Source organism: Mustelus asterias, chromosome 21, assembly GCF_964213995.1.
Source record: "Mustelus asterias chromosome 21, sMusAst1.hap1.1, whole genome shotgun sequence".
Classification (NCBI taxonomy): domain Eukaryota; kingdom Metazoa; phylum Chordata; class Chondrichthyes; order Carcharhiniformes; family Triakidae; genus Mustelus; species Mustelus asterias.
Genome location: NC_135821.1, coordinates 15,520,878 through 15,546,382, shown reverse-complemented (window position 1 = coordinate 15,546,382; position 25,505 = coordinate 15,520,878). Strand labels below are relative to the sequence as shown.

Sequence of the window (25,505 nt, the reverse complement as noted above, 5' to 3'; positions counted from 1 at the left end):
ATGTGCAGGTTAGGTGGATTGGCTATGCTAAATTGCCCCTTAGTGTCAGGAGGACTAGCTAGGGTAAATGCATGGGGTTATGGGGATAGGGCCTGGGTGGGATTGTGGTCGGTGCAGACTCGATGGGCCGAATGGGCTCCTCCTGTTCTGCAGGATTCTATGATTCTAATTTATGAAATGTTTTGGCCTCTATACAGCACTGAGCTTTAAGCTAGCCCTAGCGTTCACCTGTATTATTCTGGTCTTGGGCCAGACCTGGGTGAAGATCTGTCCAGTTCTGAGCTTAGGCTTGGGGCTGTGACCTAGCATTGTCACCTTTTGTCAAACCCAAAAATCGATAGGTGTGGGCCGTTGGTGCTTCATGTATTGTGTTGCTGAAAACACACTAAAAACATCAACAATAATGTTCACATCATCAATACTTAAAGAAACAGGAGAAGGCCTTCTATGAGAAGGTCTTTGGAATCCAGATTCATGGTGTTTGCTTTTAAAGTTTCTGGATACTCAACTTGAAAATAAGACTGTCTTCTCTAAGATTGTACAGATGGCAAACCAGCAGGGTCTGTGAAGCCTGGGCAGCTGCAACTGAGAATTCACACAAACAAATTAAATTGAATCCCATTTTCTTATTTTCCCCTGTTTTCCAGGAGATGTCCAGAGAAATAAAGGAGGTGAAATCTGCTTTTGTAAGGTATGGGAACTGAGGTCTGTGGCATAGTTTCTCTATCATGTATCTGTAAAACAGAAATGTTTCCCATCAAAATAGCCAGACTGATGACTGTTACTAATTTAGAGTTCAGTATTGTGCTGTTGGCTGTAGTGTTAGGAGCTGACTTAAAAATGCTACCTACAGTGTAGCCGGATGAGCAAGTACTTTTCCAACTGACTCTATATTGGAATATCACAACTTGGTACTGTCCAGCTGGTCGTTTGTTATTCCATCCAATTGTGCTGAGTATCTCTCCTCTAACTGGAGCAATGCCAACAGAAAAATGCTTGTGAGTGCGGTAGCTCCATGTGCGAGTTCTTTAGTGGCTGATACATGAAGCAGTTTATTGTCCTTCACTGAACAACTCGCTTGATGCGTTCTTTCACCCATGCAGAATTGAAGAGTCAACTCACATGAATACACCTTGTTTCCTTTCCTCTTCATCTCCTGAGGACATTGAGTCTTGCCAAGTTACAGTTTCACAGGCACCAGCAGTTAAGAGTTTTAATGTATGAGGCTGGTGTCCGATATCACTAGGAATCATTGGCTACTTTTCCCCCTTCTCTACCTCAGGCACACTGAGGAAATGTGCTACCACTGCCCCGAGTGGGATAAGCCAGCTGGGTAGAAAACCGGAATTGCGCCTATGTCCTCTGGTCCTGGATGGCTCTATTATACCAGCTGGTGACAATCCACTAAGCAGTGCAGTTTTTTTTTTGGATATGTTTTAAGAATCCATTTAAAGAATAATAATACTACCACTCCTCTGTCAGGCTTTTAAACCTATTGGGCAAAGTTTTACAAGACTTTTTCTAAGTGTCCAGCTGGCATCAAAACAGGAGAGTTGCTGATCTGTTTTTTGGGCGAGTTTTCATTCCCAATTTTAGGCACTTGGTCTTTGAAAATATGTGCTAGACCATTTCTAGCCACTAGAGGCAATGGGTGGGGCTTAATTCGTCAGACAACCTGTAACTCAGATCGGAGCCACAAACTGCGCTTGCGCAGGAAAACCGGGGGAAAAAACCCAGCTCTGCTGACAGAACCCCCACGGGGCAGATACAGCCTCCCCCCCCCCCCACGGACATCAAAGACCCCCCCCCCCCCAAAGAGCCAGGTCCGTGCTGAGAGTCCGAGGTTGGACTCTGTGATCAACAGCAGCCCCCACCCGACACACTCTCAGGCCTCCCCCCCCATCTCCCCCAAAACGCAACATGGCCGCCATGAAACAACCCCCTCTGAGCAGCATGGAGCAGTTTGAACGTGGAGACTTACCTCCTCGCTCACCCTCACTGATCAAGCGCCTGAACCTGACTTTTATCATAGAATCATAGAAACCCTACAGTGCAGAAGGAGGCCATTCGGCCCATCGAGTCTGCACCGACCACAATCCCACCCAGGCCCTATCCCCACATATTCACCCGCTAATCCCTCTAACCTACGCATCCCAGGACTCTAAGGGGCAATTTTTAAACCTGGCCAATCAACCTAACCCGCACATCTTTGGACTGTGGGAGGAAACCGGAGCACCCGGAGGAAACTATAGAGAAGGTGTTTTCCTGACCGATCGTCTGTAGTGAACGAGGTGGTTAAGGCAGGTGAGCTGGGACGATTGTGAGTGAAACTCGCTAATGACATGGTGATGAATGCAAATTGATGTTTTGCCAGTCTTGGGCGGGCTCCCAATCATGTCGATTTTTTTTTTGTGGCAAAATGGGAATGGGTGCGAAAACGGGTGCCATTCCCAATAGTCGCATTACCCTATTTTATTACATTTTCCTGCCGCAAAACGGGCACGATGAGGTTGTAAAATTCCACCCATTGTGTTCACTGATAGTTTCTTCCCTTTGTTCTCAGCACCGTGACTGATGAGCAGAAAACACTCCTGTCTGCACTGAACCAACTGGAAGAGCAGCTCGGCCAAACCCAGCTTGAGTTGATGGAAATGCGCACTGCGCAAAGGAACATGGCATCAAACGTGGAAACACTGAGCAGCAGGATTGAAAATGTGAAGGACAACGTGAGTCATCCAGAGAGCCACTGCTATTGTTATACAGGAACAGATCAAAACCATGTTTAGAGTCCATTCCCGATTAGAGATAGCAGCCTCGTCAAAACGGTTAAAGTGTGCAATGTTATGGTGTGCTACAGGAATCTGTGAGTTTAAGAATGGGCTAAACATGGGGGGATTTTCCACCCCTGTTTTCGACGACCGGGAAGGCCAGAGGGGATAGAGAATCCAAAGGGAGGCCCAAAACGGCTTCTACGCTGGTGAGATTTCCGATTGAGACTGTCCCTGCCCCCCCGCCAAGACATGATGAGGTTCCTGCCATAAAAGGTCGGGAAGCCCATTAACATACAGTAACATCCACTTAGCGGGCCTCCCTGCTGGATCAACCGCCATGTAGGGATTTCCCCCACAGCCTCACATCGGCAGGGTTTATACAGGTTTTGACAAATAGAGAACTGGCGAACAGAACCCACCAGGAGGGTTCTGCTTTTATTTTTTTTTCAGATGGGCGTCCCATTTGAACCATGGGGAACCGTGGTTGGTGGTATGGTGGGCTCTTCCATTTCTTTTTCTAAATACGGTGGGAAAACTCAGCAAGGCAGTTGGCAGGATGGCCTCCACTTTTTCTGCTCAAGACAATACTTTGAAAACAATTGAAAAATTCCACCCAGGGAAATAAGAGGGCAAGCAGCAGTAAGAACTTGTATTTATATAACACCTTTCATGTTGCAAAACATCCCACGGTGCTTTTCAGGGAATTTTTCAAACAAAATTAGAGACCAATCCGCATGAGATATTAGGGCAATGACCAAAAGCTTAGTCAAACAAATAGGTGTGCTTAAAGGAGCAGAGAGAGGCAGAGAGGTTTGGGAAGGAAATTCCACAGCTTAGGATTTTGGCATTTGAAGGCACAGCTGCCAATGTTGTAGCGATTAAATATGGCAATGTGCAAGAGGGCAAAGTTGGAATAGCACAGATATCTTTTTTTTTGTTTACGGGACGTGGCGAATCTGGCCAGGTCAGTATTTATTACCCATCTCTAGTTGCCCTTGAGAAGGTGGTGGTGAGCTGCCTTCTTGAACTGCTGCAGTGCTTGAGGTATAGGTACAGTGCTGTTAAGTAGGGAATTTAGGATTTTGACCCAGCAACAATGAAAGAGCAATGATATATCTCAAAGTCAGGAAGATGAGTGACTTGGAGGGGAACCTCCAGAAGGTGGTGTTCCCACTTATCTGATGTTCTTGCCCTTCTAGATGGTGGTGGTCGTGAGTTTGGAAGATGTTGACTAACGAACCTTGTGAGTTCTTGCAGTGCATCTTGTAAATGGTACACATGCCAATGTTCGTCGGTGGTGGAGGGAGTGAATATTTGTGGAAGGGTTGGCAATCAAGCAGGCTGCTTTATCCTGGATAGTGTCAAGCTTGAGTGCTGTTGGAGCTGCACTCATCTAGGCAAGTGGAGAGGATTCCATCACCTTCCTGACTTGTGTCTGATGATGGACAGGTTGTTGGAGGAGGTTATAGAGATAGGGAGGGGGAAGGCCATGAAGGGATTTGAAAACAAGAATGAGAACTTAAAATTTAAGGTGTTGTGATTGTTTCAACAGAGTTGGGAGATTATCTGACTACAGTAAAGGAAAAATTGATGACTAATGAGATGGAAAAGCTGTGCAGGTTAGGTGGATTGGCCATGCTAAATTACCCCTTAGTGTCAGGGTAAATACGTGGATTACAGGGATAGGGCCTGGGTGGGTTGTTGTTGGTAAAGACTCGATGGGCCAAATGGCCTTTTTCTGCACTAGGGATTCTATGAAAAGTTTGAAAGAGAATTGGAAGATTTGGGATAATCAGTAGTTCCAACTTGGCTAACTTCACTATATTAAGATGTGTGATTCCATAATCCAGATCTCACTGATACTCCAGTGAAACTTGAGTTGGGATAATGGTCCAGCCACCCTTCCATTCAACCCCCAGTTTCTCTTGTGTCCCTCCCAGAGTGTCAGGCCAGGTATGCTGCATAAATGAACCCTAAAAGATAAAAGAGTATGGTTAAAAATATTAAAATGTTTGTACAGGTTCCATAGTCTGTGGAGTTTGCTTCATTTACAAAGAAAACATTGGACCCTTCATTACTTGTTTTGTTTTACATTTAGGTGGATGCAGAAGTGCTCAAATCGGTCCACAAACTGCTCTTTGGTTCATCACAGGACAGCACTGCTGTTTCTTCAGAGCAAGCACTGATATCACAGTTTGTAAATCGAAAGGACCTGGAGGCCCTCCTTCACGACCTGGAGAGAAAGATCCTAGCCAATCTTTCACAGAATTATGGCCAAACAGCAGAGCAGAACGCAGCCACTGTCAGAGCCGCGTTAGCCGGAGCCGGAATTACAGAGGTAAAGTAGAAAGCATTTCTAGGTGAGCAAAACTGCGTTTATGAATCTTGGGCAGCGCACTAACAGCAACCTGGAACTCTTATCCGTTCTGTCTTGTGCAATAGAGTGGGCAGTGCAGTGCAGTGAGCAGATTAGTATGGTGGAAACTGCCTGCAGTAATATATCTAAGCAATAAAAGAGATAGTTTCAACCCAGTGTATTTTAAACATTTATTTCTGAGTTTTAATTCTTCCTTGCTCTAGTGTCACACTCTAGTGAAAAGTATTTGGCAGTTCCCCACAATTCCTATCCATTTTCTAATCGGCCTTATCGATCACAGGTAGTGAGGTCAAAGGATCATAAAGAGGAAATGTTGCCTGCTAGCAACCTGTTCCTTGCCTCAGTGTACATGGGGGGAGGGCTGTGCGTTATACCAACTTCACATTTAAACCACAGTAATATTGCATTTCCCCTTTGTGTTCACAGGAAGTTGAGAATATTGTGCAACGAGCCTTGAAGCTGTACAGTGCCGATCAGATAGGAATGGTGGATTATGCCCTGGAGTCTGCTGGTAAATATCAGACGTAATCTGTACCCAAATGCTTCAAATTCAGAGTCTGCAGTTTAAACTGGTCTTCTGAGTATAGTGTAGTGCACCAGAATGTATGTGTTTTCTCTTTGACTACCTTGTAGAAAGGATCAAATTGCTGATTTTCCTTCCAATCAGGGTGTGAGGGCAATGTATTTGAAAGTACTAAAACACACCTTGTATCAAACCTACATGATGCAGATCCCATGAGAGTTGCCCAGGTTCACATATTTAAATAATTGATCTCTCTTAGGCCAAGTACCAGCAGCAGATTTAAGGAACTGCTGCTGTGCCTTGAAGCGCCATTAACCAATGCAACAGTGCAAGTTACTAGCTATCAATGTTGCAATTCACTACCTTGCATAAGTTGCCTGAGCCCTGGATAAAGAAGAGAGGATGTGCTCCATTTACCAAGAGAATTCTGTACATAATATTGAAGGAGGTATAAAAAGGGTGCCCTCTATCTTCAAATCAGATTAATGCATCCTTTGAGGACAGTTGTACATCTGAATAAAGTTATGCAGTAGATGACTTTCATGTTGAAAGTTAGACAGTCATTGGCGCAGATGTAATAAATGTACCCGGTAAGTGTAATGGTATGGACTGGCTGAACACATACTCTTGCATCAACCAGCAATATGTTTATGCTTAATTAAAATTTAGGAATTTTTCTTGTACAATTGCAAATAGTCCAAAGATGTGGTGCGGGTTAGGTTGATTGGCCATGCTAAAAATTGCCCCTTAGAGTCTTGAGATGCGTAGGTTAGAGGGATTAGCGGGTAAATATGTAGGGATATGGGGGTAGGGCCTGGGTGGGATTGTGGTCGGTGCAGACTCGATGTGCCGAATGGCCTCCTTCTGCACTGTAGGGTTTCTATGACTTCTATGACAATTGCAAAGCAACCCTAATTCATGGATGCCAAATCTTCCATCTTCCCAAGAAACATTCTAGGAATGTAGCTCGCTGCCTGATGATGTTTCCACCAGTTCCATGACTAGCACAGGCTTACTGATACATGTTTAAGGAGGCAGGTTGGACATTTACATCGCAATGTCACAGCGTTTCATCAATCTGTGAGTGCCCGCAATGAATAGACATCCTCCACGGGATCAGAAAGTGAGCAATGAGTGAGGTTCACCCACACATCTCATTTCCACTGATGAGGCAGAATCACCCCTTGATGCTTCAGATCAGGAATTATTACTGGCAAGAGATTCATATTTAAACTTGGAACTAGCTATCAATGTTGATAACTAACAGCATGACTAGAACAGCAAGTGCAGATGCTGATTAAAACAGCAAGAGTTGGGTGGAGGGCTAGTTCAAAGCCATCCTCAACTCCAGAGTTCTTGGATTGATGCTATCCAGGACCTGCATACTGTAGAAAGTTGCTGGGCAGAATTTTCTCATTGTCTAAGTATCAACTCAAGCGGGAAAAATGGTGTGCTAGCCGCTGCCTGTATTGCCGGCTTTTCCCACCATATTTTTTGAAACATGGTTTAAATAAGAATGCTGGAGGCAGGTCCCACAATGTTACCTTGGCAAAGCCCACCCAGGCGGCAATCTCAGCCTTCAAGAGATTGGGGTGCCTTTTTTAAAGGGTTCCCCAATTTAACCAAAAAAACGAAGACCCCCCCCCCCCCCATGCACACAGGGAACCCCTCCTCTCCCACAGGCAACACATACATACGCATGCACAAAAACACCCCCCCGCCCCCCAACAGGGAACGCCCACTGGCAGTTCCTGGGCAGTTGTGGCATTACCACCTGGCAGTGTCTGGGTACTGCTGGGCATGACCCTCTCCCTCCTCGGTGGCTGTACTTAGCCATGCGCCCGTGGTGGGGACCATTCGGCAGGTTCCCATTTTACAAGCCCCATGTGACGTCATACTGTTGGGTGCGGGGAGAATCCCCATCTAGGGGCAAGATATAGCGGGGAGACCCACTAAGTATATGGTAATGGGGTTTCTGACGTTTCATGGAGGGAACCCCATTATGTCATTGGTGGGGACAACTGAGCAGGAAATTCTGCCAATGCGAAAGCTGTTCAGGGACCCTCTCGATTCTCCTCCTCCCCTGCCATTCCTGCCTGCCGAAAACGGGGGCACATTCAGATTGGATGGAGGAATCCAACAACAATTCTCTGTGCAGTGGTGTTAGACTATTTCACAGAACTAGTCCATCTGCAGCAGAATCTCCTTTAATAGAAGTGCAGTTGTAGGTACTTTTGGAACATATTAATTGATTTTAGACATTGTGCTGATCCATGAGTCTGTCATTTCTGGATGTCAGGCTGGGGAAATGAACTGTAGCAATAATGCCTACCATGTATATCACAAGGGCAGCGTAGGAGTAGGTACAAATGAGGGATATATTTCTCAAAATAGCAAGGAACAAACGGCAGCAAAACTGGACTCAATGGGAATCAGGGGAAAAACCCTCACTGGTTGCAGTCATACCTGGCACAAGGAAGATGTGGTAGTTGGCAGTTAATCACCTCGGCTCCAGGACATCACTGCAGGAGTTCCTCAGGGTAGTGTCCGAGGCCTGACCACCTTCAGCTGCTTCATCAATGACCTACTTCCATCATAAGGTCAGACGTGGGGATGTTCACTGATGACTGCACAATGTTCAGCACCATTTGTGACTCCTCAGATACTGAAGCAGTTCGTATCCAAATGCAGCAAGACCTGGGCAAAGCCAGGCTTGGGCTGACAATTGGCAAGAAACATTCACGTCACACAAATGCCAGGCACTGAACATCTCCAACAACAGAGAAACTAACCATCACTTCATGACATTCAATGGCTGAATCCCCACTAATCAACATCTTGGAGGTTACCATTGACCAGAAACTGAACTGGACTGGCCATATTAATAATGTTGCTGCAAGAGCAGGTCAGAGGCTAGGAACCCTGCAACAAGTAACTCACCTCCTGACCCTCCAAAGCCTGTCCACCGTATAGAAAGCGCAAGTCAGGAGTGTAATGGAATATATCCTCCCCTTGCCTGGATGAGTGCAGCTCCAACAACATTCAAGAAGCTCGACACCATCCAGGACAAAGCTTGATTGTTACCCAAACATTCAATTCCTCCACCACTGACAAAAAGTGACAGCAGTGTGTACCATCTACAGGGCGGACTACAGGAACTCACCAAGGTTCCTTAGACAGCACTTTCCAAGCCCAAGCCCACTACCATCTAGAAGGACAAGAGAAGCAGCACCACCATCTGGATGTTCCTTTCACCTTCCTGACTTGGAAATATATTGCCGTTCCTTCACTGTTGCTGGGTCAAAATCCTGATATTCCCTCCCTAACAGCATTTGTAGGTGTATCTGCACCTCAGGGACTACAGCGGTTCAAGAAGGCAGCTCTCTGCCCTCTCCTCAAGGGTAACTATGGATGGGCAATAAATGCTTTTTTTAAAAATGTATTTATTGGTCACAAGCAAGGCTTACATTCACACTGCAGTGAAGTTACTGTGAAATTCCCCTAGTCGCACACTCCGGCGCCTGTTCAGGTCAATGCACCCAACCAGCACGTCTTTCAGACTGTGGGAGGAAACCGGAGCACCCAGAGGAACCCCACGCAGACACGGGGGGGAGAACGTGCAGACTCCACACACATAGTGACCCAAGTCGGGAATCAAACCCGGGTCCCTGGCGCTGTGAGGCAGCAGAGCTAACCACTGTGCCGAGCCAGCGACTTTTTTTCTTTCCCCCAATCCGTAAATGAATTTTAAAAATTCACTTTGAATATATATTTTGTATCTCTCCTTGCTGTAGAAAACAGAGTATCCCAAGAAAAGGAGAGAGGAACTTAAAACAATCACAAATCGCTAGAGAAAAAGTACTAGGAGAACTAATGGGCTAAAGAGTGCTGCAGGGATTTGTGCTTTGTCATCAACTATTGTTAATGATGCAAAGAGAAACAAGTGAGAAATGTACAAATAGTCTGCAAAGGGATATCAATAGGTTAACTGGGCAAAAGTTTTTGCAGATGGAGCACAATGTGGGAAAATCTGAGCTTGTCCTATTTGGCAGGAAGATTAGAAAAGCAGAATATAATTTAAATGGAGAACGATTGCAGAATGCTGCAATTCAGGTGGATCTGAATATCCCTGTATATAAATAACAAAATGTTAGCATGCAAGTAATTAGGAAGGCAAATGGAATGTTGGCCTTTATTGCAAAGGGTATGGAATAGAAAAGTAGCAACGCCTTGCTACAGCCATGCAGGGCATTGATGAGGCCATACCTCGAGTACTGTGCACAGTTTTGATCCCCTGGCTTAAGGAAGAATTTGAAGCAGTTCAGAGATGGTCCACTAGGTTGACCCCTGGGATGAAAGGGTTGTCTTGTAATGAAAACTTGTGCAGGTTGGGCCTATATTCATTGGAGCTTAGAAGAATGCATTAATAGATCTAAATCTAAAGGGCACAGTTTAAAAATAAGGGATCTCCCATCTAAGATAGAAATGATGAGGAACTTTTCCTTTCAGGGCATCATTAATTTCAGTACTTCTCTTTCCCCAGAGAGCAGTGGAGGCTGGGTGACTGAATATATTAAGCTTGAATCAGACAAATATTTGATCTATCAGGGAGTCAAGGCTAACAAGGGCAAGCAGGAACGTGGAGTTCATAGAACCACAGAATCATCATAGAATCCCTACAGTGCAGAAGGAGGCCATTCAGCCCATCAAATCTGCACCAACCACAATCCCATCCAGGCCCTATTGCCGTAACCCCACATATTTACCCTACTAATCCCTCTGACACTAGGGTCAATTTAGCATGGCCAATCCATCTATCTGTGGATCAGCAGCTCTGATCTTATTGAATGGTGGAGCAGGTTCAACTAGCCAAATGGCTTACGCCTGCTCCTATTTCTTATGTTCTTACGACCTTAATAATGTTGTACTTGGGCCAATGGATTTAACCGTGTTTAGCAAGGGGAATTATTTGATGTCATCATGGGTAGAGAGGCAGAGTTCCATTGAGCACAACAAAGCTTCATAATTTATGGAGCTCACTTTTGAAGTTTTTTTAAAGTTTATTTATTAGTGTCACAAGTAGGCTTGCATTAACACTGCAATGAAGTTACTGTGAAAATCCCCTAGTCGCCACACTGCGGCACCTGTTCGGGTACACTGAGGGAGAATTTAGCATGGCCAATGCACCTAACCAGCACGCCTTTCAGACTGATTATGGCTATCGAGTCAAATAAATAAACAATAAATATCTGATCCCAAAGGACAATAATTCAGTTTAAAATTTACACGTTAATGTTCCTGTTCAAGGAGCACAATAGTGCCAATTTTACTGACACTAGTATGTTTACAATGGGCTCCATTTCTTCCAGGTTTCTGCTAAAGTTATGGAGTGTGATTGCGAGAATTCCTGCCAAATTATTGCCCCTTAAGTATTATGACTGGATTTAAAGTGAGACACAGTAAGAAGTTTAACAACACCAGGTTAAAGTCCAACAGGTTTATTTGGTAGCAAAAGCCACACAAGCTTTCGGAGCTCCAAGCCCCTTCTTCAGGTGAGTGGGAATTCTGTTCACAAACAGGGCATATAAAGACACAGACTCAATTTACATGAATAATGGTTGGAATGCGAATACTTACAGCTAATCAAGTCTTTAAGATACAAACAACGTGAGTGGAGAGAGCATCAAGACAGGCTAAAAAGATGTGTATTGTCTCCAGACAAGACAGCCAGTGAAACTCTGCAGGTCCAGGCAAGCTGTGGGGGTTACAAATAGTGTGACATGAACCCAATATCCCGGTTGATGTAAATTGAGTCTGTGTCTTTATATGCCCTGTTTGTGAACAGAATTCCCACTCACCTGAAGAAGGGGCTTGGAGCTCCGAAAGCTTGTGTGGCTTTTGCTACCAAATAAACCTGTTGGACTTTAACCTGGTGTTGTTAAACTTCTTACCGTGTTTACCCCAGTCCAACGCCGGCATCTCCACATCTATAAAGTGAGAGCCAGCAAGCCAAAACTAGACAAAAATACTTTAGATAAGGTATTCAAACAGGCCATCCTCTAAATGGTCAAGTGGATGCAGATCATGTGGCAGTCCTAAATGGGTAGGAAGTTCTTCCAGTTTCTTGGCCAACATTGCTTCCTCAATCAACTCCATTTGAAACATTGGTCATTCATTCAAGATAAACACATTTACATCATCCTGAAAGACTTTTAACTGGGCTCTGTAATCATGTCATTAAGCACAGTGGAACTTTGCTGTGTACAAGTTAGCTTAGCATTTGATGTTTTCCAGAAAACTGTGACTGCGTTATAAAAAAACAACTACTACCGATAACATGAAAAGTCACTATATGTAAATTCTTTCTTTGCATCCAGTTGCCATTGAATACCTTCTTTAGTCCCTGTACCAGTTTTGCTCTGTTAATGTTTCTTGAGGAATTATTGGTGAACTTTGTACCTTTGCATTTTTGTACTTTGTATTTTTGTTTCCTTTGTTAGGTGCCAGTGTAATCAGCACCCGCTGCTCAGAGACATTTGAGACCAAGACCGCTCTACTTAGCCTATTTGGAGTCCCACTGTGGTACTATTCCCAGTCTCCCAGAGCTGTCATTCAGGTACACATTCTTCAAACTGTTGCCCCTTTTTCTATCTTGAAAGCATTGACTTGTGCTGGAGTAAACATCCCTGGATACACACACATTCTAGCAATGTCTCAGGTAATGACTAGGAGCTAAATTCCTGCCTGTTTTTTTTTTTCCCTTTTATGCTCAGCTGCATAGGCATCGTCCCCAATTGCTGACAACCAAGTTTTCCCGCAACTTCATATTTGAATTGTTCATTCAGTTTTCCACCTTTGCCACAATATCAAATTCAAAAGAATCATTCCATGTGATTCTGACAAAAGTAAACTATTTCTTCTTGATGCTTCTGTAGCCTTTGACGACCGACATCCACCTCCATAACGTTGCCCAACTCCACCCCTGCCTCAGCCCATCTGCTGCTGAAACACTCGATCATTCCTTTGTTACCTCTCGTCTTGACTGTTCCAGTAACTCCTGGCCAGTCTCCCATGTAATACCCTATGAAAAACTGAGATTACTAAAGCTGTGCTGCCTGTAATCAAATTGACAGTAAGTTCATCACCTCTGTGTTTGCTAGTCTACATTGGCTTCTGGTTAAGAAATGTCTCCATTTTGAAATTCTCATTCTTATTTTCCAATTGGTCCATAGCTTTGCTGCTCCGTACTTCTAATACCTCCTCCAGCTGCACAGCCTTCTGAGGTGTCAGCATTCTAATTCTGGGCCAATTTTAATCCTTCCACCATTGATGAATGCCTTCAGCTGCCTATGTCCTAAGCTCTGGAATTTCCTCCCTGAACCTCACTGCCTCTCTACCTCCTTTAAGGCACTGCTTAAAATCTACCTTTTTGATACAGCTTTTGATAATTTACCCGGTAAAGCTTGGGAACAAATTTTGCTTTATAACACTCCTGTGAAGCACCTTGGGACATTTTATGTTACAGGTACTATTTTAGTACAAGTAGTTATTTGTCATTGAGAGAGAGAGAGACATCAGCAAATTCATATAGCTCCCATGATTGTTTCTTCCCTGGCTTTAGAGGAAATCAAAGTATCTTACAGAGAGAAAAATTAAACTAACCTTCAATGGAAAAACTGCTGCAAGTGGCTATGCTTTACTAATTATCTTTGCCCTGTTCTCTCCTACAGCCTGATGTACATCCAGGGAACTGCTGGGCATTTAAAGGCTCCCAAGGATTTGTTGTCATCCAGCTTGCTGCCAAGATCAGACCCACCTCCTTTACTCTAGAGCACATTCCAAAGTCAGTTGCTCTCCATGGATCAATCAGCAGCGCACCACGAGACTTTTTTGTTCATGTAAGTGAAACCGAGGTCAAATGTAAGCACATATTTATTATTGCCTGCATCCAGAATAATGCTGTTGGACTCAAGTGCACAGAGTAACTAGGCAATGGATTCTTAAATGTGTTTAAATATTCAGCCTGATGCTATTTAAACTCACACAAGATCACATTTTTCATTGTTAATGGTTTTAGTGTAGTCTATAATGAGTTGTTAATTATTAAACTCCAGTCTCGAACATACATTCTGAAAGGACAGCAGTCCGCACCTTTACCCATGATGGCATTCAGTTTCTTTTAATGTTGCTAATTTCCAGCCCTGCTAAGGAATGAAGATGGAGGGGAGAAAGAGGATGGGAATCATGCAGAGTTGCAAGGAGGTAAAAAAAAAGGGAGAGAGAGCATTGGGGTGTAAAAGGTGATAGGGCATGACAGAGGAGAAGCATAAAGGTCAAGTGAAGAGGCGGTTTAGCAGATATTTGCAAGAGTAGAGGAATGGGGTCGTTTGCCAGAGTGAGGAAGTGGAGGAATGAGATAGAAGTGGGGGCGAACAGATAGGGGTGTTCAGATGGAGGAAATCTATCGGGAGGGATGATTGAACAAACAGTTGAAATGGGAGGAAGAGGAGTGGACAATACAGAGCATCAAATGCTGGTAAGAAGGTAAAAGGGTAGAAAGGGCATGAGAAGTGAAGTAAAGAGAATATGATCACGAGGGGTCACGGGCTCAAGGTGAGAGGGGCGAGGTATAACTCAGATATCAGAGGGACGTTTTTACACAGTGAGTGGTGGGGGCCTGGAATGCGCTACAAGTAGGGTGGTGGAGGCAGACACGCTGGCATTGTTTAAGACTTACCTGGATAGTCACATGAGCAGTCTGGGAATGGAGGGATACAAACGAATGGTCTAGTTGGACCAATGAGCGGCACAGGCTTGGAGGGCCGAAGGGCCTGTTTCCTGTGCTGTACTGTTCTTTGTTCTTTGATGGGAGTAGGCAATTAATGGATGCAGTAGAACCAAAGAGACATCACTGTGGATAAGTGTTGGTAACAAATGAGGGAGATGGGTAATGTTAATTCTATCCCAAGCCAGTCAGTGAAGTATGAAACTGAAACCAATACTTTTCTTGGTAATAGCTTTATTTACAGAATGCAGCATTACATACCTCTGCTTCCTACCCACTACCACTGTATTCCAACCATCTCTCTTTATAAGTGCTCTAGGTACCTAATTGAACAAGCCCTTCACCTGTGTACCTTAAAGATATAATTAACATCTCATTAACAATTGAAGGACTGCAATTGGGAAGGCAAGAGATGGATTGTGCATCAGAAGAAGCAGACATCAGCCAAAGCAGGGTGCCACTGACTTCACAAAACTTTCCAATATATTACCGAGACTGTGTAATGCTGCCATTCGTTATCCTAAAGCAGGTTTGATAAACTGTATTCCCCATCCAACACCACAACCTAGCTATAGTATTCAGCATTTTTCCCTCTCCTAACTACATCGTACCTCCAATGATCAAGACAGAAGTCAATAAGGGAAACAAAATTCCTCGGCATTATTTAAGAAAAATGCATAAATAAAAAAACAGAAGATTGAAATATAGTGGGGGCAATCTTTTGAATAAAATTCTAAGTCCAGGACAAGTGTGAAAATGGGAGAGTTTCGGATCCATTTTTTTGGCGAGTCCAAATGTCAAATCTTATGCACTCAGTGCATGAAAAAAATCCTGAAACCCATTTCTTGCCAGTAGGGGGAGTGGGCAGGACCCAAATCACTGGAAAGCCGGCTGATAGCAGCAGAAGGCGGGCCCTAAATCGTCAGAAAGCCGGCTGAGAGCAGCAGAGATGTGTCACAGTCTCTGCTAGGTATAGCCAACACAACTTTGTGGCCTAAATCCGGCACCCCCATCCGCGCTACCCGTGCCCCCCCAACACCCCAATCACTCCCCTGCAGGGCAGTGCCAGGGTGCCAAGCTGGCACTAGTTCGGTTGGCGTATTGTGTCCAGCTCTAGGCGCTACACTTCAATAAGGCTGTGGAGAGGGTGCGGAAGAGATTCATGAGAATTGTTTCAGAGATGAGGAACTTCAGTTATGAAGGCAGATTAGAGATTTTTTCTTGAAGAAAAGAATGCTGACAGCAGACTTAATAGACATATTCAAAATCAATAGGGATCTGGATAGAGTAATAGGGATAAACTGTCCCCACTTGTGAAAGGATTGAGAATAAGAAGCCAGATTTAAAGTAGTTAGCCAAATAAATTAAAGTGACATGAGGAAAAAATTTTTTACGTATCAAATGTTGAGGGCCTGGAATGGAGTGTGGTGGAGGCAGGTTCATGGGAATATTCAGGAGGAAATGAGACTGTTATCTAAAAAGGAAGAATGCACGGAGTTATGGGGGAAAGGAAGAATGACACTAGAACATAGAACATAGAACATTACAGCGCAGAACAGGCCCTTCGGCCCACGATGTTGCACCGACCAGTTAAAAAAAAAACTGTGACCCTCCAACCTAAACCAATTTCTTTTCGTCCATGAACCTATCTACGGATCTCTTAAACGCCCCCAAACTAGGCGCATTTACTACTGATGCTGGCAGGGCATTCCAATCCCTCACCACCCTCTGGGTAAAGAACCTACCCCTGACATCGGTTCTATAACTACCCCCCCTCAATTTAAAGCCATGCCCCCTCGTGCTGGATTTCTCCATCAGAGGAAAAAGGCTATCACTATCCACCCTATCTAAACCTCTAATCATCTTATATGTTTCAATAAGATCCCCTCTTAGCCGCCGCCTTTCCAGCGAAAACAATCCCAAATCCCTCAGCCTCTCCTCATAGGATCTCCCCTCCATACCAGGCAACATCCTGGTAAACCTCCTCTGCACCCTCTCCAAAGCCTCCACATCCTTCCTGTAATGTGGGGACCAGAACTGCACACAGTACTCCAAGTGCGGCCGCACCAGAGTTGTGTACAGTTGCAACATAACGCTACGACTCCTAAATTCAATCCCCCTACCAATAAACGCCAAGACACCATATGCCTTCTTAACAACCTTATCTACTTGATTCCCAACTTTCAGGGATCTATGCACACATACACCTAGATCCCTCTGCTCCTCCACACTATTCAAAGTCCTCCCGTTAGCCCTATACTCAACACATCTGTTATTCCTACCAAAGTGAATTACCTCACACTTCTCCGCATTAAACTCCATCCGCCACCTCTCGGCCCAACTTTGCAACCTGTCTAAGTCTTCCTGCAAACTACGACACCCTTCCTCACTGTCTACCACACCACCGACTTTGGTGTCATCAGCAAATTTGCTAATCCACCCAACTATACCTTCATCCAGATCATTAATAAATATTACAAACAGCAGTGGCCCCAAAACAGATCCCTGAGGTACACCACTTGTAACCGCACTCCATGATGAATATTTACTATCAACCACCACCCTCTGTTTCCTATCCGCTAGCCAATTCCTGATCCAATTTCCTAGATCACCCCCAATCCCATACATCTGCATTTTCTGCAGAAGCCTACCATGGTGAACCTTATCAAACGCCTTACTAAAATCCATATATACCACGTCCACTGCCTTGCCCCCATCCACCTCCTTGGTCACTTTCTCAAAAAACTCAATAAGGTTAGTAAGGCACGACCTACCTGCCACAAAACCATGCTGACTATCACCTATCAATTCATTACTCTCCAAATAACTATAAATCCTATCCCTTATAATTTTTTCCAACATCTTGCCGACAACAGAAGTGAGACTCACCGGTCTATAATTCCCGGGGAAGTCTCTGTTCCCCTTCTTAAACAATGGGACAACATTCGCTAACCTCCAATCTTCTGGTACTATACCAGAGGCCAACGACGACCTGAAGATCAGAGCCAGAGGCTCTGCAATCACTTCTCTTGCCTCCCAGAGAATCCTTGGATAAATCCCATCCGGACCAGGGGATTTATCTATTTTCAGACCCTCCAGAATATCCTGCACATCCTCCTTATCAACTGTAATACTGTCTATTCTACTCCCTTGCAACCCAGTGTCCTCCTCAGCTATATTCATGTCCCCTTGCGTGAACACCGAAGAGAAATATTGGTTCAATGCTTCACCAATCTCCTCCGGTTCCACACATAACTTCCCTCTGCCATCTATAACTGGCCCTAAACTTGCCCTAACCAACCTTCTGTTCTTGACATACCTATAGAACGCCTTAGGATTCTCTTTAACCCTATCCGCCAAAGTCTTCTCATGTCCCCTTTTAGCCCTTCTAAGCTCGCTCTTCAACTCCCTCTTAGCCAATCTAAAGCTTTCTAGTGCACTACCCGAGTGCTCACGTCTCATCCGAACATAAGCCTCCTTTTTCTTTTTAACCAACAAAGAAACTTTTTTGGTGCACCACGGTTCCCTAGCCCTACCAATTCCTCCTTGCCTGACAGGGACATACCTATCACAGACTCGCAGTAGCTGCTCCTTGAAAAAACTCCACATGTCGGACGTTCCCAGTCCCTGTAATCTCCTAGTCCAACCTATGTTTCCTAATTCTCTCCTAATAGCCTCATAATTACCCTTCCCCCAGCTAAAACCACTGGCCCGAGGTTCATGCCTATCCCTTTCCATCACTAAGGTGAACGTAACCGAATTGTGGTCACTATCACCAAAATGCACACCAACTTCCAAGTCTAGTTGTTGCTAGAGCAACTAAGTGAGTTGCTCATTGGGAGAGCTGGTGCTGACACGATGGGCCAAATGGCCTCCTCCTGCATTTATTCTGTGAAGTAGTCAGCCAAGGATCTGCCTTCGGGCAGAGCATTCATGGAATAGAAATGGAACTTTGGAGAACAATTACCGCTAAAAGAAAAATCAAAGGATCAATATCAAACTACATGCCTTATAACACCACAACTAATGTAAACTTAACTTGGTTTTATTTCCAGCTCCCAGGCAGTACTTTTGCTCAGAAAATACAACTAGTAATGTGTTAACTTGTATAGATTATTTTGTTTCTGTTCACTGATTCAACAGCACTGGCATCTGGTATACAGACTGACACCACGGTGCCTATCTGCACTAAAGTGAATAAGCTACAGGTTTTATTCAGGGCTTAAATGCAGCCACAAATATATCAGAGCATTTGCTCATGAAACTATTATAACTTGTATCCTACATGTGCAGGAACACATGGCATATCCCAATAAATTTGTATGCACATGTATTTGGTTTCTGCGCTAACATGGAATTAAGTTCTTCCTGGTGCCACTTTTAGGGACAAGAGTATCAAATGGAATGCTTAACCATGAAATCATTCATACGTTAGGAGCAAAAGGGTTGTCAGGGAAAAAATCGGACCTCTCAGGGACAAAAGTGGGGAATTATGCTTAGAGCCCAAAGGAGTAGGGGAGATCCTAAATGAATACTTTGCGTCGGTATTCACAAAGGAGAGGGATGTGTTGACTGGGAGTGTCTCGGAGGGGAGTGTTGACCCGTTAGAGAAAATCTCCATTACAAGGGAGTAAGTGTTAGGTTTGTTAGGGAATATAAAGACTGACAAAACCCCCTGGCCTGATGGAATCTATCCCAGGCTGCTCAGGGAGACGAGAGATGAAATCGCTGGGCCTCTGACGCAAATCTTTGTCTCGTCACTGGACACAGGTGAGGTCCCAGAGGATTGGAGGATAGCTAATGTGGTCCCGTTATTTAAGAAAGGTAGGAAGGATAACCCGGGAAATTATAGGCCGGTGAGCTTGACGTCCGTGGTCGGGAAGTTGTTGGAGAGAATTCTTAGAGATAGGATGTATGCGCATTTAGAAAGGAATAAACTCATTAACGATAGTCAGCATGGTTTTGTGAGAGGGAGGTCATGCCTCACTAACCTGGTGGAGTTTTTTTGAAGAAGTGACTAGAATGGTTGACGAGCGAAGGGCTGTGGATGTCGTCTATAAGGACTTTAGTAAAGCGTTTGACAAAGTCCCTCATGGTAGGTTGATGCAAAAGGTTGGATCTCATGGGATAAAGGGGGAGGTGGCTAGATGTGTGGAGAACTGGCTTGGTCACAGAAGACAGAGGGTGGTAGTGGAAGGGTCTTTTTCCGGCTGGATGCCTGTGACTAGTGGTGTTCCGCAGGGCTCTGTATTGGGACCTCTGCTGTTTGTGATTTATATAAACAATCTGGAAGAAGGTGTAACTGGGGTGATCAGTAAGTTTGCGGACGACACGAAAATGGCTGGACTTGCAGATAGTGAGGAACATTGTCAGAGGCTACAGAAGGATATAGATAGGCTGGAAATTTGGGCAAAGAAATGGCAGATGGAGTTCAATCCAGATAAATGCGAAATTATGCATTTTGGTAGAACTAACGTAGGGGGGAGCTATACGATAAATGGCAGAACAATAAAGGGTGTAGATACGCAGAGGGACCTGGGTGTGCAAGTCCACAGATCCTTGAAGGTGACGTCACAGGTGGAGAAGGTAGTGAAGAAGGCATATGGCATGCTTGCCTTTATAGGACGGGGCATAGAGTATAAAAGTTGGGGTCTGATGTTGCGGTTTTATAGAACGTTGGTTCTATTTGGAATACTGCGCCCAGTTCTGGTCGCCACACTACCAGAAGGACGTGGAAGCTTTGGAGAGAGTGCAGAGGAGGTTTACCAGGATGCTGCCTGGTATGGAAGGGCTTAGTTATGAGGAGAGATTGGGTAAACTGGGATTGTTCTCACTGGAAAGACGGAGGATGAGGGGTGACCTAATAGAGGTGTATAAAATTATGAAAGGCATTGATAGGGTGAACGGTGGGAAGTTTTTTCCCAGGTTGGTGGTGACGTTCACGAGGGGTCATAGGTTCAAGGTGAGGGGGGGGAGGTTTAACACAGATATCAGAAGGACATATTTTGCACAGAGGGTGGTGGGGGCCTGGAATGCGCTGCCAGGCAAGGTGGCGGAGGCGGACACACTGGGAGCGTTTAAGACTTATCTAGATAGCCACATGAACGGAGTGGGAATGGAGAGATACAAAAGAATGGTCTAGTTTGGACCAGGGAGCGGCGCGGGCTTGGAGGGCCGAAGGGCCTGTTCCTGTGCTGTATTGTTCTTTGTTTATTACTGAGGGGAACTTCACCCTCAAGGTCAATGAATAATTATATGATGTAGTCTGGGGCTGGATAGAGCATGATTTTCACGATGTGGGAAATTGCATTCGTAGAATGAAGGGTTAGTTAATTTCTATGCTAATTTCTGCTTCCACACAGGGTCTAGATGAAGAGATTCGGGAAGAAGGGCTGCCATTAGGACATTACACGTATGACCAGGATGGAGACTCGATACAAACTTTTCAGGTCCAGGTAATATAAATGTAGAAGTTTACAGAACAGAAAAGGGCCATTTAGCCCACTGTATTAGTGACAGCTCTTTGACAGAACAATGCTATAACTCTACTCTCTCCCCATAATCTTGCATCTTCCTTTGCTTCAAATATTTACCCATCTTTCTCCTAAAATATGACTTTGCAATGTAATAACTCATACTTTAGAACTGAAATCTGGCATGTTATAAATGTTTTATGATTGGTCAGATGCTTGCTTCACATTGATGATAGATGTGATTCTAGGTTTCGTTGTTGAGGTGTTCGCTTCACACTGGCTTTTGGATTTTTGCTCCCGTCAAAGGCTTTGGAGGGGTTCAAACAGTGACAATGATTCATTTTAATTTTCAAAAACAGATTAGGAGAGAACATTGATCTGATTTATTATTGTCACATGTATTAGTACACAGTGAAAAGTATTGTTTCTTGCGCGCTATACAAAGCATACCGCACATAGAAAAGGAGAGAGTGCAGAATGTAGTGTTACAGTCATAGCTAGGGTGCAGAGAAAGATCAACTTAATGCGAGGTAGGTCCATTCAAAAGTCTGATGGCAGCAGGGAAGAAGCTGTTTTTAGTCGGTTGGTACATGTCCTCAGACTTTGTATCTTTTTCCCGATGGAAGAAGGTGGAAGAGAGAATGTCCAGGGTGTGTGGGGTCCTTGATTATGCTGGCTGCTTTTCCAAGGCAGAGGGAAGTGTAGACAGTCAATGGATGGGAGGCTGGTTTGAGTAATGGACTGGGCTTCGTTCACAACCCTTTGTAGTTTCTTGCGGTCTTGGACAGAGCAGGAGCAATACCAAGCTTGATACAACTGGGAAGAATGCTTTCTATGATGCATCTGTAGAAGATGGTGAAAGTTGTAGCAGACATGCTAAATTTCCTTAGTCTCCTGAGAAAGTAGAGGCGTTGGATGGGCTTTCTTAACTATAGCGTCCGCATGGAGGGACCAGCACAGGTTGTTGGAGATTTGGATTCCTAAAAACTTGGAGCTCTTGACCATTTCTACTTCATCCCCATTGATGTAGACAGGGGCATGCCCTCCATTACACTTCCTGAAGTCGATGACTATCTCCTTTGTTTTGTTGACATTGAGGGGGAGATTAGGGCAATTTTCTGGCTATACCATGTTATGTAAACCTTAGCCTGAAAGAGTTCAGAACCTTAAAAGAGTTCCTCAGAAGAACTGGTAGGCCTTGACATTTTGGGCAGTGTACTCTACCTGTCATCCGGAGGAATGTCTGGAAAAGGTGAAAGAGATGATTACATATGAGGGTGGTGTTGTGGGAAAACCATCGGAGTCAGACTGGAGGTTCGACAATACAGTTTTATTTGACAAAGCTTCGTAGAGAAAAGGCACTGGCACTCCGCAGTACTTTAGGCAGCTACCTTCTCTCAATGATACAATAGGAGTGGTTCATCTTTATACTTTTCAGACAATGGATAGTCCGGACATTAGCCATTTAACACATTGTTACAGTTGAGTAGGATCGATAGTTAACACATCGTTACAGCCAGACATATACAGACATTGGTTTTTAACATCGCATTGTTTCATAGAATGGATATATTTCCTCTTTCAGTGACTTATCAATGACTTAGTTTCGGTCTATACATACAGTAATTGGTTTTCCTGCATTTATGTATTCCCGTTCCCATTTATGGCTAATCTCTTTATCAGTCCTTATTGTCCTAGGTCTGTCCTTATCTCAAAAGTGCCTCAAGCCCTTACTGGTTTCCTGTAGTATCTGATTCCTGCATGTTTAACTTTAAATAACTGTCTGTCCTGCATGTTTTAATTTCAAGTAGCTGTCTGCGCTAAAAGTCAGTGCCTGTTTAATGTCTCTTTCCCAGGCAGCCATTTTATGTGCCAGGCAGCCATTTTATGTGCCAGGCAGCCATTTTATGTTCGGTACCCATCTTTATGTTTTTCTCCACTTCAGTGGGAATATGCGTGGGATCTTACTGCTGATTGGTCCGGCTATTGTGTTTGTGATAGATTTGTTCATGTTAACATTTTTACTGCTGATTGGATATCTGTGCAGAATGGATAGTAATGTGTTTTTTGAGCAAAGATATCCAGATGTTATTGATGTGAACCACTGATGGGGGAAGTTGCTATTTTGAAATGTGAAAATAATAATAGCGGCAATTCATAATAAATGAATGCAGCATGAAACCTGCTGTCAGCTAACAATGCTGCATCTAGAGAAAGCCTACTAAAGAGCCTCCTAGTAAAAGAGGCCATGATTATCCTGTCAGCTGCTTTGCCATTAACATAAGCCTCCTAAGCACAAAGGTGGCACGGGTATTTTTAAAAGTTAAATTTCACTTGTAAATATTTGACATTAATTTGGTTCCACTGAGCATGGCTCGGAGAGCTAAGTGTACTGGCATGCCACATGGTTCACACACTAATAGCTACAGGGATTTTCTTTATTGTGGAAAAAACAAGCGGACGGACTTTCCGGACATGTTCGCCCGAAAACTGGAAAATCTCGCCCAAGGTCAACGGACCTTTACATGGGTGTTTGCCCCCCCCGCCCCCACGATTCCCGTGGCAGGCGGGGTGGGAAAATTCCCCCCATTGCGTTTTTGTTCAGTCTTCATTGAATGCTCGTGTTCGTATCCAGTGTTAGTATAGTCCAGTGTTAAAGGAACAGCTGCTAGAGTTTTACTTTCAATAAAGTGCAAGTTTTATCTGAAAGTTAAATTCATATTAAAAATGGTGAATCTAGCCCATGTTTGTTGTGCATGGAAAGTATACGTCACCTTGACTGACAAAGATATTCACGGTTAATTTAACAAGGCTTGATTCACTAGGGAAAATTTTTCATCGTTTTGAAGAAAGTCCCTAAACCTAGTTATGAAATTTGTAATTTAGTGATGAAAATGAATTCATAAAGTTTTATCCTCTCAGGCCCTTGGACCTGTCAGATTCCATCCACCCACCCAGCCCACTCCCCACAATCCTGGTTCAACCAACTGCCTGCTAGCATTCACTGAACACTGGGCAACTTGCTGACTGCATGTCTGTGTAAGAAAAGTCCAGGCCTTCTGTTGAGTCCATCAAGGAAATGTCATGAAAATTGCACGAAAGTTCTGAATCACCCTCACTCTGCACTGCATGGATTGCTTTTGACATCACCCGATATTCCACCTATGGCTGAAATTCCTTTTGTTGGTTACTGTATGTTTCTCAAGCACTTTGGGACATTTTCTCTAGGTTAAAGTCGCTGTCTGAATGCAAGTTGTTATAGAACAGCATCCCCTCTGATTCCACGAGCAGAATCACAGGAGATGTGATAGTTTGATGTAAATTCAGTCTGTAGGCCACCCATCTCTGCCAGCTAACTCCTGTTGCCAGCTAATTCCTGTTGCTAGCTAACTCCTGTTGCCAGCTGACTGATCTACAAGTGGTAGTTTCATTGCCTGCCCTAATGTCCTTTTGCTTATTTTTACCTTTCAGAATAAGGAACTCGGAGCGTTTCAAGTCATTGAGCTGAGGGTGAATAGCAACTGGGGTCATCCAGAGTACACCTGCCTGTATCGTTTCCGTGTCCATGGAGAGCCGGTGTAGTAATGTTGGGAGACAACTACCCTGCACTGTAGGAAATGTTGGGCAGCATTTCAAGGACCTGGCCTGTCTTTATTTTTTCCCCACAACCGAATCTACAGTGTTGGAGACTGTTCTGCCGCTCAAACTTAGCTCTGCTGTGTTTTTTTTTGTTGCAAATAAGGAACAAAAGCACTTTCGTTCTGGGAAGAATAACAAAGGTATTTGGAACTAGAAAATATTGAAAAGAAACTTTGTCGCAATTTCAGGATTGTCTTTCCAGGTTATAACCTGAGATGTGAATAAATCGGCAAAGAATGGAAGGATGAAATCTGCTGGATGCCAGGTGTTTGGGAAATCTTCCCTTTCACAAGACACCCTTCATATGACCAACCTGTGCATCTTAGCGGCAAAGCCCAAGCACCCATTCACATTAAGGATCCTGGGATTATATTGAGAAATGTAAAACTTTTTGTTCTGTTGTTGCAAGTGATTTAGACATGCAAATTATAAGTCCATAACATCTAATTGAAAATTGAGTTCCTGTCAGCTGCGACTATGAAATATGAGAACACACTGGCAAACAAAGCAACTCACCTTTTGGTGAAAGCAGCCAGGCTTTCACTCTGGTGAAAGATCATGTACAGAGGTTGCAAATGACCACGTTTGTTTGTATTCATATGGAGACAGTTATCTTGCACCTGCCAGATATTCAGATACCAACTCCCATACATGTCCCAGTATCAGGATGGACCAGTGCAAGTATTGCATCTGCCAAGAATATGCTGTTGGCACTGTCTAAGCATACTTTTAAGTTACCACAGCTCTGGTCACTTGTCTAATTACACAACTATTTTCTCAGGACTAATATGACTAAGATGATTAATTGGAGCTGAATTGTAACAGAAAAAATATTATTTCACCCATCAGAGCTCCCTTAACTGGAAATATTGTGCAAGCCCAACAGTACAAGGAACCTTCCTGCCTTAGTGTGACATATGGAAGAACTATAACTGCC

At 44.1% G+C, this 25,505-nt stretch overlaps 1 protein-coding gene across 3 annotated transcripts in view; it reads left to right on the top strand.

The window, feature by feature from the left end:
* Positions 1–25,006, top strand: part of sun2 (Sad1 and UNC84 domain containing 2) — an 82,280-nt gene extending 57,274 nt beyond the window's left edge. For 2 of the 3 annotated variants that reach the window (XM_078237542.1, XM_078237541.1), the window contains 8 exons: positions 648–691; positions 2,564–2,726; positions 4,870–5,109; positions 5,575–5,659; positions 12,172–12,287; positions 13,402–13,569; positions 20,819–20,911; positions 24,401–24,722. In XM_078237542.1, the coding sequence (XP_078093668.1) occupies positions 648–691; positions 2,564–2,726; positions 4,870–5,109; positions 5,575–5,659; positions 12,172–12,287; positions 13,402–13,569; positions 20,819–20,911; positions 24,401–24,511 (1,020 nt within the window). In that variant the 3' untranslated portion in view covers positions 24,512–24,722. Of the gene's footprint in view, positions 1–647; positions 692–2,563; positions 2,727–4,869; positions 5,110–5,574; positions 5,660–12,171; positions 12,288–13,401; positions 13,570–20,818; positions 20,912–24,400 lie in introns of all 3 variants that reach the window. The other variant, XM_078237540.1, reaches the window with a different exon arrangement.
* Positions 25,007–25,505: the final 499 nt, after the last annotated feature.